The sequence below is a fragment of the Nesoenas mayeri genome (genome assembly GCF_963082525.1).
Source record: "Nesoenas mayeri genome assembly, chromosome: 3".
NCBI classification, from domain to species: Eukaryota; Metazoa; Chordata; class Aves; order Columbiformes; family Columbidae; genus Nesoenas; species Nesoenas mayeri.
In genome coordinates, this window is record NC_137544.1 from 1,414,542 (window position 1) to 1,430,007 (window position 15,466).

At 58.8% G+C, this 15,466-nt stretch overlaps 1 protein-coding gene across 1 annotated transcript; it reads right to left on the reverse strand.

The window, feature by feature from the left end:
* Positions 1-1,588: 1,588 nt before the first annotated feature.
* Positions 1,589-14,151, reverse strand: EPHX2 (epoxide hydrolase 2; the record flags this gene model as incomplete). The annotated part of the gene is made up of 19 exons (XM_080342052.1): positions 1,589-1,673; positions 1,762-1,820; positions 2,861-2,941; positions 3,023-3,092; positions 3,292-3,394; positions 3,474-3,519; positions 6,531-6,605; positions 6,916-7,027; positions 7,147-7,232; positions 9,103-9,129; positions 9,218-9,252; positions 9,454-9,532; positions 10,019-10,114; positions 10,358-10,432; positions 11,303-11,425; positions 11,514-11,704; positions 12,446-12,605; positions 12,734-12,818; positions 14,051-14,151. 19 exons carry the CDS (start codon positions 14,149-14,151, stop codon positions 1,589-1,591), a joined length of 1,689 nt encoding a protein of 562 aa, XP_080198178.1.
* Positions 14,152-15,466: the final 1,315 nt, after the last annotated feature.

The following is a 15,466-nucleotide window of genomic DNA, read 5'->3' on the forward strand; positions in this document are numbered from 1 at the left end:
CTGTGGGGCATTGGAACAGGCTGCCCAGGGCAGTGCTGGAGTCACCAGCCCTGGAGGGTTGGACAGACGGACATGAGGTTCTCAGGACATGGGGCAGGGACAGGGGTGGGTTATGGATGGAGTTGATGATCCTAAGGGTCTTCTCAACCAAAATGATCCTGTGATTCTATGCACTGAGGTGCCTGTGCACCCCAGGGTCAAGGGATCCCTGTGCAGGCTGCACCAAAACCACACACCCCCATGGGGCCCAGGACACTCACAGCCGGGGGAGTGGGAGCTGGAGAAGCTGCTCTGGGCTGCAGGATTGGGGTCTGGGGCTGATGAGGATGGAACTGGGGGAAGGGGCTGCTGGAGCAATCCCAGAATCCCAGAGTGTCAGGGGTTGAAGGGCCCTGGAAAGCTCATCCAGTGCAATCCCCCCATGGAGCAGGAACACCCAGATGAGGTTACACAGGAAGGTGTCCAGGCGGGTTGGAATGTCTGCAGAGAAGGAGGAGACAATGCCGGGGGTTGGGATGCAGGGGGGCTGGCAGGAGCCCGCCAACACCTACAAAACCCCCAAATGCCGATGCTAGCACCACGGCAGAGGCTGTTTTGGCAGCACCCACCTGAATTCTATGACTTATGGGCAGGGCTGCGGGGCGGGTGCTTGGCCACGGTCCCGGCTGCCCGAGGATGATGCTCTGGGATCTTCCATTTCATGGGCAAACCCCAAATCAGCCCCCAAACCCCCTCCTAGCGCTGCCCCCCAGCAGCAAACCGGGGGAGCAGAGGGGGTGTGGATAATGCCGGGCTGGGGGCAGCGGCTTCAAACCTCTCGCCGCCCACCCAGGGGATGGTTTTGTCCCCCTCCCGTCCCTCCAAATCCACGCAGCTCCTTTTCCAGAGCAAATCCGGATGCAACAACATTCCCGTGGGCTCGTTGGAAGGGAGACGCAGACAGACAAACCGCAACGCCCCGGCTGAAAATAGTTGTGGGCCGGGGAGAATTTAGCCAGGGGGGTGGGAAATACCAAGCGTGTTTGCCCAAATCGCTGCGCCATCCTGGTTTATAATGTCTGTTGGGGCCAGGGGGAGGTGGATGCAGGCTGGGGACGAGCCCTGACGCCACGGGGATGGGCCACGGGGACGAGACGTTGCAGGAACCCGCACCCCATGGAGAGCAGGGAGAGCGGAGGCGCTCGGGTCACTTTGTGCTTTATTTCTTACCGTGATAAGGCAAAAGGTGATTTCTCAGGCAGCATTAATTATACATTAAAACCTCCACACCAAAACCAACCACGCGGCCACAACCCGGGACCCTCCGGCCACCCCCTGAGCCAAGGGAGCCCCTGGGACGGGGTCGGGGTGATGGGGCAGCCCCAAGGATGGGTCGAGCCCCAAATTATCTCCCAGGACCTCCCTGAGAGCTCATGGGGACCCTGCACGAAGCAGAGTCCCCTGTGCCACCCCGGTCCCGGCTCCCCCAGCCCTTCCACCCATCCAAACACCAAACCAAGCCCCAAAGGCAAAAATCAAGCCCTAGAGGTAAAATGGAACACTAAAACGCAGCATCATCCAGGGGGGGGAAGGCACAGGCTCTGCCCGCTCACAGCTTGGAGATCTTGGGCATTGGGGGTGTTGGGGGGAGCCCCTCCAGCCACTCCAGCAGGATCCTGTTCAGCGTCACCGGCCTGGGGGTGACACGGAGCTGGGGTGCGATCTGGAGCCCCCCAGGGAAGGGGGAGCCCGGACCCGGCGGCCCCATGGCGTGCACGGTACCTCTCCATCTGCGTCCAGTGCCCGCACTCCTCGATGTGCCCCCGGCGCAGCTGCGGGATCTGCGGGGGGACACACAAGAGGGGATGGTTTGGGCCAAGATCAGGCAGAATGGGATCAGCACAGCACAGCCCACCCCGGGCTGCATCGGCATCCCCAGCTCCTCCATTTGGTAAGAGGAATCCCCCTCCTGCCACTGCAGGCAGCAGAGGAGGCAAATGTCCCCCCTTCCCAAGTGATGTCCCCAAATCCCAGACTGCATCTGGAATCTTGTGTCCAGTTGTGGCCCCTCAGTTCCAGCAGGACAGGGAACTGCTGCAGAGAGTCCAGCGCAGCCACCAAGATGCTGCAGGGAGTGGAGCATCTCCCGTGTGAGGAAAGGCTGAGGGAGCTGGGGCTCTGGAGCTGGACAAGAGGACACTGAGGGGGGACTCATTGCTGGGGATCAATATGGAAAGGGGCAGTGTCAGGAGGATGGAGCCAGGCTCTGCTGGTGACAACCAGGGACAGGACAAGGGGCAATGGGTGCAAACTGGAACACAGGAGGTTCCACTGAAAGACGAGAAGCAACTTGTTGGGGTGAGGGTGTCAGAACCTGGCCCAGGCTGCCCAGGGGGTTGTGGAGTCTCCTTCTGTGCAGACATTCCAACCCGCCTGGACACCTTCCTGTGTAACCTCATCTGGGTGTTCCTGCTCCATGGGGGGATTGCACTGGATGAGCTTTCCAGGGCCCTTCAACCCCTGACACTCTGGGATTCTGTCACTCTGTGATTCTGTCTCTTCTGCTCTGGTCTCCTCTCAGCACTCAAATGTACCTTGTGGCTTCATGTCCCGGTGTCCCCATATGGCCCCACCATGAGGGGCTGACTGGGACTGGGTTGGGACCCCCCTCCAACCTCAGCCATCCACCCTGAGACGCTGTCCCCAAAACACCCATCCCCATCACATCTCCCGGCAGGGCTTAACCCAAGGCAGAGCTTAACCCAAGGCAGAGCTTAACCCAAGGCAGGGTGGTTTGGATGGGTCCCTTCCACCCCTCACGTTCTGGGTCAAATCCCACCGTGGAGTCTCACAGAAGAGGTTCAGGACCAGGGTGACTCACCCACTGCTCCATGTCCTTGCTCAGTTTGGGATGCAGCACCACGTCCTTCCCGGCCGTGACCATCAGTGCTGGCATCATGATCTACAAGGGGATACAGGTGACAAGCTGTCGGGAAGGTGCCCGGTCTGTAAATCGTCCCCATAGGACAGGATGGGTCCCCACCTTCCTGTCCCTGGCAGAGAGCGCCCAGTGCCAGTTGGGTCGTATGTTGCGGTACCAGTTCAAGGGGCCTCTGGGAGAGAAGGGAATGAGCTGGAGACGCTGGGACCCGGCTCCTGTCACCACCGCGGGGACAATCCCACGGGACTGACAACAGCCTCCACCCAGCAGCCGCGCGCCTTCTCGGGGTCATCAAGCAAGGCCAAGGTGGGTTTGGGGGTCCCCCTTCTGCAGGGGGGGACACCACCACCCCCCCAGGCTCCTGCCCCTACCTGAAGCCGGATTTCTGGAAGCGCTGGATGTAATATTGCAGCTCGGGGCCGCACAGGATGGGGCTGGCGGGGGGGTCTTCTGGGAAGCCCGCCAGCAAACCCCCTGCAACAAGAGGCCCAGCACTGCTGCCATGTCCCCGCCACGTCCCCCCACCCCCCAGCGAGCTCTGTGTCCCCCTCACCTCGCTTCCAGACCCTGTGGAATTTGATCTTAGAGGGCAATCGGTCCTGCGGAGAGAGGGGAGTGATGGGAGGCAAGATGGACACCATTCCGGGGGGGAAACCCATCCCCACGGGGGAAACCCACTGTTGGGGGGATCCCTGGAGCTGCCAGGCAGACTTGGGGCTCCATCCCCCACTGGGAGCAGGCACAGAGCATCGCTGCGTCCCTAAAGATGCAGGAACCGATCACACAGCTGTGGGACACAGAGCTAGGAGCAGGCATAGAGCATCGCTGCATCCTAAATGATGCAGAAACCAACTGTGCAGCCCCAGGGTGCAGAGCTGGGAGCGGACACAGAGCATCCCTGCATCCCAAATGATGCAGGAACTGACTGTGCAGCCCTGGGCTGTGGAGCTGAGAACAGGCACAGAGCTTCGCTGCAACCCAAAGAATGTAGGAACCAACCATGCACACCTGGGATCTGGAGCTGGGACCAAGCACAGAGCATTGCTGCGTCCCTAAAAATGCAGGAACCGATCACACATCTGTGGGACACAAAGCTGGGAGCAGGCACAGAGCATCGCTGCATCGCAAGGGATGCAGGAATCAATCATGCAGCCTTAGGACACAGAGTCAGGAGCAGGCATGGAGCATCGCTGCATCCCAAATGATGCGGGAACCAACTGTGCAACCCCAGGGTGCAGAGCTGGGAGCGGACACAGAGCATCACTGCATCCCGAAAGATGCAAGAACTGTCTGTGTAGCCCTGGACTGTGGAGCCGAGAAGAGACACAGAGCATCGCTACATCCCTAAAGATGCAGGAATGAATCACACAGCTGTGGGACACAAAGCTGGGAGCAGGCACGGAGCATCGCTGCGTCACAAGGGATGCAGGAGTCAGTCATGCAGCCTTAGGACACAGAGCTGGGAGCAGGCACAGAGCATCGCTGCATCCCAAAGGATGCAGAAACCAACTGTGCAGCCCCAGGGTGCAGAGCTGGGAGCGGACACAGAGCATCACTGCATCCCAAAAGATGCAGGAACTGACTGTGTAGCACTGGACTGTGGACCCAAAAGACACAGAGCATCGCTGCATCCCAAAGGATGCAGGAACCAACTGTGCAGCTCCAGGCATGGAGCATCAATGCATCCCTAAAGATGCAGGAATCAATCCTGCAGCCATGGGACACAGAGTCAGGAGCAAGCATGGAGCATCACTGCATCCCGAGGGATGCAGGAAACCAATCACACAGCCCCAGGATGCAGAGCTGGGAGCAGACATGGAGCATCACCACATCCCGAGGGATGCAGGAAACCAATCACACAGCCCCAGGATGCAGAGCTGGGAGCAGACATCGAGCATCACCACATCCCGAGGGATGCAGGAAACCAATCACACAGCCCCAGGATGCAGAGCTGGGAGCAGGCACGGAGCATCGCCACATCCCGAGGGATGCAGGAAACCAATCACACAGCCCCAGGATGCAGAGCTGGGAGCAGACATGGAGCATCGCCACATCCCGAGGGATGCAGGAAACCAATCACACAGCCCCAGGATGCAGAGCTGGGAGCAGACATGGAGCATCGCCACATCCCAAGGGATGCAGGAAACCAATCACACAGCCCCAGGATGCAGAGCTGGGAGCAGGCATGGAGCATCGCCACATCCCAAGGGATGCAGGAAACCAATCACACAGCCCCAGGATGCAGAGCTGGGAGCAGGCACGGAGCATCGCCACATCCCGAGGGATGCAGAAGATCAATCACACAGCCCCAGGATGCAGAGCTGGGAGCAGGCATGGAGCATCGCCACATCCCGAGGGATGCAGGAAACCAATCACACAGCCCCAGGATGCAGAGCTGGGAGCAGGCACGGAGCATCGCCACATCCCGAGGGATGCAGGAAACCAATCACACAGCCCCAGGATGCAGAGCTGGGAGCAGGCACGGAGCATCGCCACATCCCGAGGGATGCAGGAAACCAATCACACAGCCCCAGGATGCAGAGCTGGGAGCAGGCACGGAGCATCGCCACATCGCGAGGGATGCAGGAAACCAATCACACAGCCCCAGGATGCAGAGCTGGGAGCAGACATGGAGCATCGCCACATCCCAAGGGATGCAGGAAACCAATCACACAGCCCCAGGATGCAGAGCTGGGAGCAGGCACGGAGCATCGCCACATCCCGAGGGATGCAGGAAACCAATCACACAGCCCCAGGATGCAGAGCTGGGAGCAGGCACGGAGCATCGCCACATCCCGAGGGATGCAGAAGATCAATCACACAGCCCCAGGATGCAGAGCTGGGAGCAGGCATGGAGCATCGCCGCATCCCGAGGGATGCAGGAAACCAATCACACAGCCCCAGGATGCAGAGCTGGGAGCAGGCACGGAGCATCGCCGCATCCCGAGGGATGCAGGAAACCAATCACACAGCCCCAGGATGCAGAGCTGGGAGCAGGCACGGAGCATCGCCGCATCCCGAGGGATGCAGGAAACCAATCACACAGCCCCAGGATGCAGAGCTGGGAGCAGGCATGGAGCATCGCCACATCCCGAGGGATGCAGGACCTGCCCGCTGCAGAGCCAGGAGCAGCCGGCGGTGCGGGCAGAGGATGCCGCCGGCAAGGCACGGCCTCCCGCGCACTCCCGGGGCGCTGTTATTTTAAACCGGCAAGGTTTGTGCCCTGCAGCGAGAGATGAACATTTATCTGCAGGGGTTAAGGCTGCGGCGCTGGCACTGTGAGGGCCGCGGAGATCTCCTGGCCCAGACATATTCCCCAGGCCAGGCTGTCTCTCCCCAGGCACCATGGCTTCCTAGAGCTCTTCTTAGTCCCTCCTCAGGGTCAGCTTTCAATCTTAAAAAGATGTGGGACCTGCGCTGCTGCTTACAAGGCTGCGTTCACTCTGGTCCCTACTGATGGCTGCCAATGCAGACTTTCATAGGACAGCGAATACAGGGTGGGGAATCCCTTAGGGTCACTGCAAAGCCACCCCTGAGCCCTTTTTGGAGGGCCTGGAGAGGAATATCAGGCTGTGGAGCCCCCCAGGCCCACCCAGAGCTCCAAACCTACCTCCTGGCGGTAGGAGCGGATCATCACCTTCAGTGTCCGGCCAATGTCCTTCTCCAGCTCCGCTTCTGCAATACCCTGCATGGGGGGGCCAGGAAGCACCGGGGGTGACACCGACCCTCCTCAGGGACCCCAAACCCCTGGGGGCTCCAGTTTCCCCCCAGGGCGGATCCTCCGCCCGCTGGGGCTCGGGGGGACGCTGGGGATGGGGTTTTGCAGAGCTCAGCTTGACACAAGTCTGGCAGAGGGACCCCAACCCAGCTGTGGTGACAGGGAGATCCCCAATGGTGTGACACCAGGCAGTGCACGCGGGGTCCCCATACCCCATAGTGGGGGGTTTAAGCCCCAAAAAAGCGGTGGGGGATAAAAATCGGGGTCGTGGACTCACCGGCTCCTGGAAGTAGAACTGGTATTCCAAGTTGGGGACGGCCTTCATCTTCTCCACGATGTCACCATTGGGGTTGGCGGGGCGGTACGGCGTGTTGAGCGAGGCCACGGCTCTGCCGCACCACACGCAGACTCAGCGCCGGGGCTCCCCCGCGCCAGCCGGGGCTTTGCCGTGTGGACAGGACGGGATTTGGGGGGTCCCGACCCCCGGGGGGGACCCCAGCACACCCACCTGACCCTCTCGGGGTAGAACAGAGCCATGTTCCACACCACCATGCCGCCCCAGTCGTGACCCAGCAGCACGGCCTGCGGGATGCCCTGCGGGGAGGGGGTGTCAGCGCCGCGCCCCCACGGCAGCGCCCCACGCGCACCCGAGACATCACAAAACACCAATATTGTCCTTTTCTTTCCCTTTTTTTGCTACTTTTTTGCGTTTCCTCCCCTGCCCCCCGAGGAAGAAGCGTTACCTGGATCCCCCTGAGCAATTCGCTCCCATTGAATGAAACATTTCCTGCGCTCTCCAGAGGGAAAAGCGTTTGATTTATCCACTGAAAACATGTCTGGAGGCTGCTGGTCACCCTGAGGTGACAGCACAGGGGACATCTCGCTATTGTCACAGCCAAATAAATCCCCAATCGCTGGGACAGGCTCACAGCATCCCTAGTGCAGATCCTGCAGTTCCCCCCCCCCGATTCATTCTTCCTGACCCCTCTGGGCACTTACAAATAAATCCAATTAAACCCTGCGCTGCTGACGATGTAGCAGCCGGTTCATAATTAGCTGATATTTAGAAGCGTAATTAAAATTCTCCCCGGGTGGCGGTGGCTGGGGTTGGCGAGTCCTGCTCGCTGCCGTGCAACGGTGCAACAACAGAGGTCTGGGACCCCCACAAAGAGAGGTGGAGGGTTTGGGGGGTCCCAAGTGGCTGACAGTGACATACAAGTGACCTACGGCAACCCACAAGTGGCTGGCTGAAAGTGACCTACAAGTGACTGAGATTGACCCACAAGTGACCCAGAGTGACCTACAAGTGATGAACGGAGATGCATCACAAGGTGGGAGCTCCCACCACCCATGTGGGGCTGAGGGGTCCATCCCACCATCACCCCGCCGGCCCCTGGACCGCTCAGCATCTCCTGCATCCCCGACACCAGCGCACAAGGAGCCCTTGCAAAACCCTCCAGGGCTCTTTTTGTTTCCTCTCCATTGTTTCCCGAGTTATTCTTTTCTTTTTAGCATTTTTTGAAGGACTCGCCCCCTCGGAAGCCGTTTCGCAAGGGAAAAGCCCTGGGGGTGCTGACATTTGCGGGCTCTGCTTTCCTCCTCCTCCACTCCATCCCTTTGAAAAGGCGCAGGAATCAAGCCCATCAACCCCGTCCTCTCGCTGGGATGGAAATTAAACACAGAGCTCCCAAGGGGATGGGACGTTGAGATGACATGGGGTTCAAGCCGTGCTGAGGGGCAGCGCGGGCCCCCCGGCCACCCCAGTCACTCAGGAGCTGCTACGATTGGCTGTTAATGGGGGACAGGGGCTGCGACCAAGTATCCTTCCCCATACACTTAGCAAAACCCAAACCAGGTGCCACCAGCTCATGTCCCTGTCCTCAGCAAGGACACAACGCCCAGGAGGAGGTGACGTGGAGCTGGGGAGCCTCCCAAGGATGGGTTGTCCCCACCACAATGGGTTGGGTGAATGTTCCCATCCTTCCAATCGCACCCATGAGGAACACAAGCAATGGGTTGGGTGAACGTCCCCATCCTTCAAATCGCACCCATGGGGAACACAAGCAATGGGTTGGGTGAACGTCTCCATCCTTCAAATCGCACCCATGGGGAACACAAGCAATGGGTTGGGTGAACGTCCCCATCCTTCAAATCGCACCCATGGGGAACACAAGCAATGGGTTGGGTGAATGTCCCCATCCTTCAAATCGCACCCATGGGGAACACAAGCAATGGGTTGGGTGAACGTCCCCATCCTTCAAATCGCACCCATGGGGAACACAAGAATGGGGCTCGGTGCTGCCCCAAGGGGTTTGGGGCAAAGTCACCAGGGACCTCAGCATGGGACAGAGTCACCGGGCAGCTCAGCTGTGTCTTCATGGGAAGGAAAAGGTGAAGGACAACCAGGGGGACAAGTACCCAAACCTTGCTGAGAAACAGGGACCCGTGGCGGGAAGCTCCTCACCAGTTTGTCCAGGAAAACCACCAGGTCCTGGGGACAGGAGGAGAGAAAGGCTCAGGTCCTGGCCAGGATGTGTCCCACCAGCTCACTGCGCCCGTCCCGCCCCCCAGCTCCTCACCTTGCAGATCTGCTCCTGCGAATATTCTTGTATATCTGCACAAAAGACACAATTGCCGTGATTTTAGCATCACCCCCGTTTCTATGGATGTGTTCTGCATCCACCGGAGCCGCGGCAGGAGCAGAACAGCTCCCACCCCGCCAGGAGAAGACTCCTCCACCCATCTTCTCCTGGGCTGGACCTCAGGACCGGCAGCTCCCACCCCACCCCAGTACAGACCAGTAAAGCCAGCTCACCCGGCGGGGCCGTGGACTCCCCATAGCCCTTCATCTCCAGAGCGATCACCCTGAATCCGGCATCGGCCAGCGCGGGGATCTGGGGGAAAACCATCAGCTTCTGGGGAGCATGGAGCCCCCCGGAGCTCCCCTGCCCACCCAGCACACCCAGAGATGTCCCCAGGGCAGCTGGTGGCACTGGAGGATGAGGAACTCTACTGGGTTATCCCGTGTCACTCAAAGCTGAAAACAGAGTGGTGGAACAGCCCCAGGATCCCCCGGAGTGGTGGCCGTGCAACCCCTCCACCCCAGCATCCCACCCCCATCCATTCATCCATCCATCCATCCATCCATCCATCTGTCCACCCATCCATCCATCCATCCATCTGTCTGTCCATCCGTCCATCCATCCATCCGTCCATCCATCCATCCATTCATCCATCCGTCCGTCCATCCATCCATCTGTGCATCCGTCCATCCCTCTGTGCATCCGTCCATCCGTGCATCCATCCATCTATCTATCCGTCCATCCGTCTGTCCATCCATCCGTCCACCCATCCATCCATCTCCTTGTTGCCTCCATCACCTGGTAGCGCCAGGAGAGCCATGTCTCGGGGAAGCCATGGCACAGGCAGATGACGGGGCCGTGTCCCATCTCCACAAAGTGCAGCTGGACGCCGGGCTGGAAGGGACAGAGACCCCTCACCAGCCCTGGCTGTCACCCCTAACCCGCCACTCACCACCCCCACCGGTTTGGCCGCTGAGTGATGGGACAAGCTCAGTGTCCCCCACCCCAGAGGACAAGGGATGACCCAACAAGCCACCCCGTGGCTGGTATGTCCTTGCATGGAGCTCAACACCCTCCCCAGGACACCTGACCCCCCATCAAGCCTGGGGACATCTTGTCACCCAGGCAGCCCCCTACCCGGATGGACACGTAGCCGTGGGTGACGTTGGACGGGTCACACGCGGTCGGCAGCGGCTCTTCTTGGCCGAGAAGCTGTGGGTGAGGAGCACGGGGTGAGCGGTGGCCACAGCGGGATGTCCCCACCATGGGACAGCCACACGTTTGAGGGCCAGGGGATGAGGTTATGGGGACGGGCAGCGTTTGCAGGAGGTCACTGTCCCCATCACATTGGTTCCCAAAGCCGCCCTCAAGTCCTACGTTAGCACCACATCACGGCAAGACCCAGAACCACAGAATATCCCAGGCTGGAAGGGACCCATTAAGGATCATCAAATCCAACCCCTGCTGCTCACAGAAGCCTCACGAAAAATAATCGGTGTCTTTACAATGAAGCCAAAAAATACGAGTGAAGGTTCAAAACAAAATGGCATGTACAAGAACCGGCCTTTAGCTTCCAAACAGGTGTTAAAACAATCTGTGCCCCCCCAAAACATCAAATATCTTTGCAGTCAACCTCATCAATCTGGGAACCTGATATGATTTGAGTTTGGCAACAACACGAGTCAAGATGCCAACTCCAAGTGGTTCCATTGAGCATGAGGGGCCTCGGTGGGCCAGGGCGAGGAAGGACAGGAAAACACAGGGAAGGGGGAATGGAGGAGATAAAGAATGGGTTGGTGATGCATGACCAGGTCACACTGACACCTTTGTGTGTTTCTGCCTGCGCCCACCCAGCCGTTCTGTGCACAGAGACCAGCAGGATTTATGCTGGCGCTTTCCCTACGTCGTTAGAAATGGAAGAAGCAACTGTATAATTAAAGCGGAGGGAAAACAAACCAAACCAAAGGCCAGGACACAAGCACCACTTGCAGAGCAGCATCGTTGCACGAGGGGTCCGTCCCACCCGTCACCCCATGGACCCCAGGAGAGCAGGGGATGGGGAACCCAGATCACCCCACGTACCTGGACACCCGAGAGCTGCTCCAGCTCCTTCAGGACGGTGTCGGTGTCCCTGACGAGGATGGTGGCCATGCCCATCTCCCGAGCCGGCCGCAGGTTCTCCCCAATGTCATCCAGGAAGATGGCCTGGAAATGCACCAGCCAGGGCTCAGCACCCAATGCGGGCGCCCACAGCGACCCCCCGTGACTGTTCTCTTGGGGGTGACGGCCGTACCTCCTGCGGTTTCACCTGCAGAGTGCCCAGGGCGTAGGTGTAGATCTGGGGATCTGGTTTCTGCAGGCCAAGGCGGCAGGACTCGATCACCAGGTCGAAGTGCCGGTGCAGCGTGTTCATCAGCGTGGCCGTGAAGAGCCGCCCGGCGCTGTCGTCCACCCAGTTGTTGGTGAGGACGCAGGTTTTAAACCCTAGGAAAGGGCTGGTTTTCCCACGCCGGTCCCCCAAAAGCATTTGGTTTCACTTCTCCTCCCCAAGACACATCTCTCAGACCTTCCCAGCCCAAAATTTCCCCTTTACAAGGCTCTGTCTGGAGTAAGATGACCCAGCAGGAGATAACAGGATGCTCAGCAGGAGCTTACGCCCAGTTTGTACCTCTAGAAAAGCAAACCTGAACCTTCAGGACATGAGCCAGAGCTCGGGCAGGGACACTGAGATGCTGAGGATGGACCCATCACAGCGTGGGGTGACGGGCTGCGGCATCCTGCTAATTGCTGGCGGGGCGATTACATGTCTGATGGATTTGGCAGCAGGGCTCGGAATATTTAGTTAGAGATGCTGAGAGAGCACTTTGGTAGAATCGCAGAATCATTTTGGTTGGAAGAACCCTTCGAGATCATCATATCCAACCATTAATTCAACCCTGGCACTGCCCCATGTCCCTGAGAACCTCATGTCCATCTGTCCAACCCTCCAGGAATGGTGACTCCAGCACTGCCCTGGGCAGCCTGTTCCAATGCCCCACAGCCCTTTGGGGAAGAAATTGTTCCCACATCCAACCTCAACCTCCTCCTGATGATGATGATGATGATGATGATGACTGAGCAGGGACCTCATGGTGGGACCAACCAGCACCTCCACGGCAGCCGCTCAGGAGGGCACCAGCACCCCGACTCCATCACCCCGCACCCCAAACCCCCCCTGGCACCCACCGTTCCTCCGCAGCACCCTGGCCGCCTGCAGCAGGGGGGTGTTGATTGTCCCCTTGGCCGCCATCTCGTCGAAGATGCGGGAGATGGAGAAGGTGGCTGGCAGGGTGATGCCCAAGGCAGAGGCTTGCTGCCGGCAGCCCTCTTCCACCTCCGAACAAAGCTGGAAAACACCCACTAAATCATTCCATAAACCCCCAAAAACATAAACCAAAGCCCATCTCGGAGCCTGCGCTCCCCCGGCGCATCGGAGCATCCGCGATGCTCCACGGTTGGTACCCAAGGGCTCACCTGGGACAGGGTGATCTGTCCCTTCATGGCTTTGGCGTAAGGGCTGTCAGAGCCGCCAGCAAACAGCACTTTTTGCAAGAAATTACTGCAAGGAGAAGGAGGGGAGGTCAGCTGGGGGGTACCCCAATACCGGGGGGTCACCCCAATACCAGGGGTTGCTATGGGGATGCTCTGTGCCGGGGATAAGGAGCTGCCTAAATCAGTCCCACTCCCTCTTCCATCATCTCCAGGACTGGAGCATCACTCCATTACCGGACCAGGAGATCGCTGCCCATTTATTTCTCGCTGGCAGTTCAATTACTTCGCCCCGCAGATAAACGAGCAGGGAGTTTCGACATGAACAACAAAAATATAAAATAATGCAAAGAGTAAGGCTATTTTGTAAGCTGCATCTCAGGGAAAATAACTTTCCCCTATCACAAGATCACGAAAGGCCTTCTCAGGCGGCAATAAAACAAGATTATAGCCAACGGGCCTTAGGACAAAGTCGATAAAAACGCAGCTCGGTTAAAAATAAACGGCTTTACCTTTTCCAGCAGGATTGCTGTCATCTTCTTTTTAATATAAAACGAAGCAAAAAATATGCTTGATGGCCTGATAATCTGGGAATTTATTGCTCCATCTGCTCCACGTCCTCCAGCATTTGGCTATTTAATATTTTATTCTTTTTTTTAACTCCTTGCCATTTTTTTTCTTTTAAACAGCCAGGCGCTGCTGGGAAAGCCCAGCGTGTCGGGCGCTACAGACAGAACCTGTTTGGCTGCTGTTTGGGAGCTTCCGCAATTAGTAATTCCCTAATATCTCATATTAAATGGGGCAAAGGGCTCAGTGGGACTTGAGAGGCTGTTTGGGACCCGCTCGGGGATCCAATTGTCTGGGTTTTGTCAGCTCCAGCTTGTGCATTTAGTTGTGTCAGGTCTCAGCGCTGGGGAAGGGATGAACTTAATTAATTATCTTGGTTAATTAAGTATTAGATGCTCTTCTTAGTGCTTCTGCAAACACCCCCTATGGAAACCTGGGGGTTAGTTTTAACTGCTGACCTATACCCTACAACCAGGACAGGATCATCTCCAGCCTGCACCCCACATATACACAGGGACCCCAAGCTGCACCCCACACCCAGGACAGGGGGACCCCACCCTGCACCCCACACCCGGTCCTGCGCTCCTGCTGCCCAGTCGCGCACAGCCCGTGCGGCCGGGCGCCGCACACACAGTATTGTCGCCTCGTCTCTACGTGTCTCGGGCCGAGCGGCGACTGGCCGAGGCGCGGGCGGAAAAGCGCCGCCGGGCTAGGCCGGGCCGGGTCAAGCCATACCTAGGCAGAGCAAAGTCCCGCTCGCAGGAGCCCAGGAAGTGCTGCAGGCTGGGCCCGAAGACCACGCCGCCAAGGTCGAACAACACAGCGCACCGCTCCATGGCCTCCTCACCGGCGGCAACACCCGGACTCGAACCCCTGACCCCGACCCCTCCAGCGAGGAGGCCGCTCCACACTCCCCCGCGGGCCCCGCCCCCGAGGCCTCGCCCCCTGCCTGGGTGCTGCGCTGGGTCCTAGCGCCGCCGTTCGGCGCCTGTCACAGAGGGCACGGGGGCAACCCGGCTTTGTTCCATGAGCACCTTCCCGGTCCCGGGGGGCTTTGGGGACTTCCGTGCCCATGGCTGTGGGTGGCCGCCACTCCACCCGTTCCCTGTCTCTGCTTTCCGGGGTTTTGCCCGTAATCGCTTGTTTTTTTCCCGTTAACGAGGAGTCCGGGACTCCCCTTCAGGTCCCGCAGCACCCCAAGGTGCAGCAGCACCCACTGACCCAACGTGCCTGCACCCAAATCCTAATGGGGCTGAAGGTGGGAAGGAGCGGGGGGGACACAGGCCAGAGCGGCCATATGTGCTGCAGGTGTGCACACACGTGTACACACACAGGTACACACCTGTATGCAGACGTGTTCACATGCACATGCATGTGCATGCATACATGCAGGAACACATGCACACATACATACACACGTGTTCACACCCATGTGCTGGCACACATCTACGTGCAAATGGACAGAGAAAAATGTATGTGTGCAAGCATGCAGACATGCATGTACAGCTACAGGCATGCATGCACACATACAGACATGCATGTACACATACACGCATGCACACACACAGGCAAGCATGCGTACATACAGGCATGTATGCACACATACACACATGCATATACACATGCATGAACACACGCGGGCAGGCATGAACACATACAGGCATGTATTCACACACATGCGCACACACATATGCACATGCGTGCACACACATATGCACACATGTGTGCATATGCAAAACACGTGTGTGTGCACTGAGGCTGCGTGTGCTCTGCCAAGCATGTGCGTGCACACGCGTGCACTGCTGAGCACGAGTGTGCACCACCAGGCATCCGCGTGGGCACTGAGCGCGTCTGCAGGCGCTCAGCACACGCCTGCATGCCAAGCACATACGTGCACACGCGTGAACGCTGCCTGGCCATTTCAGCAGCCCTGAAACCTCCCAAAGAGGCGGCTCCGGGGGGCACACACGACCCCCCGTGCCCCCCAAACCAGCGCTGACATAGTGCCACACCCGTGTCCGTGGCGTGTGCGTGGGGACCCGCCGGCATTGCCGTGGCGTGGCGGCCGCGTCGCCGAGCGGTGAGCGGAGCGGGGGGGATATCGGGGGGATCGGCAGCAGTTTCGCAATCGCAGCCCCGTGCCTCAGTTTC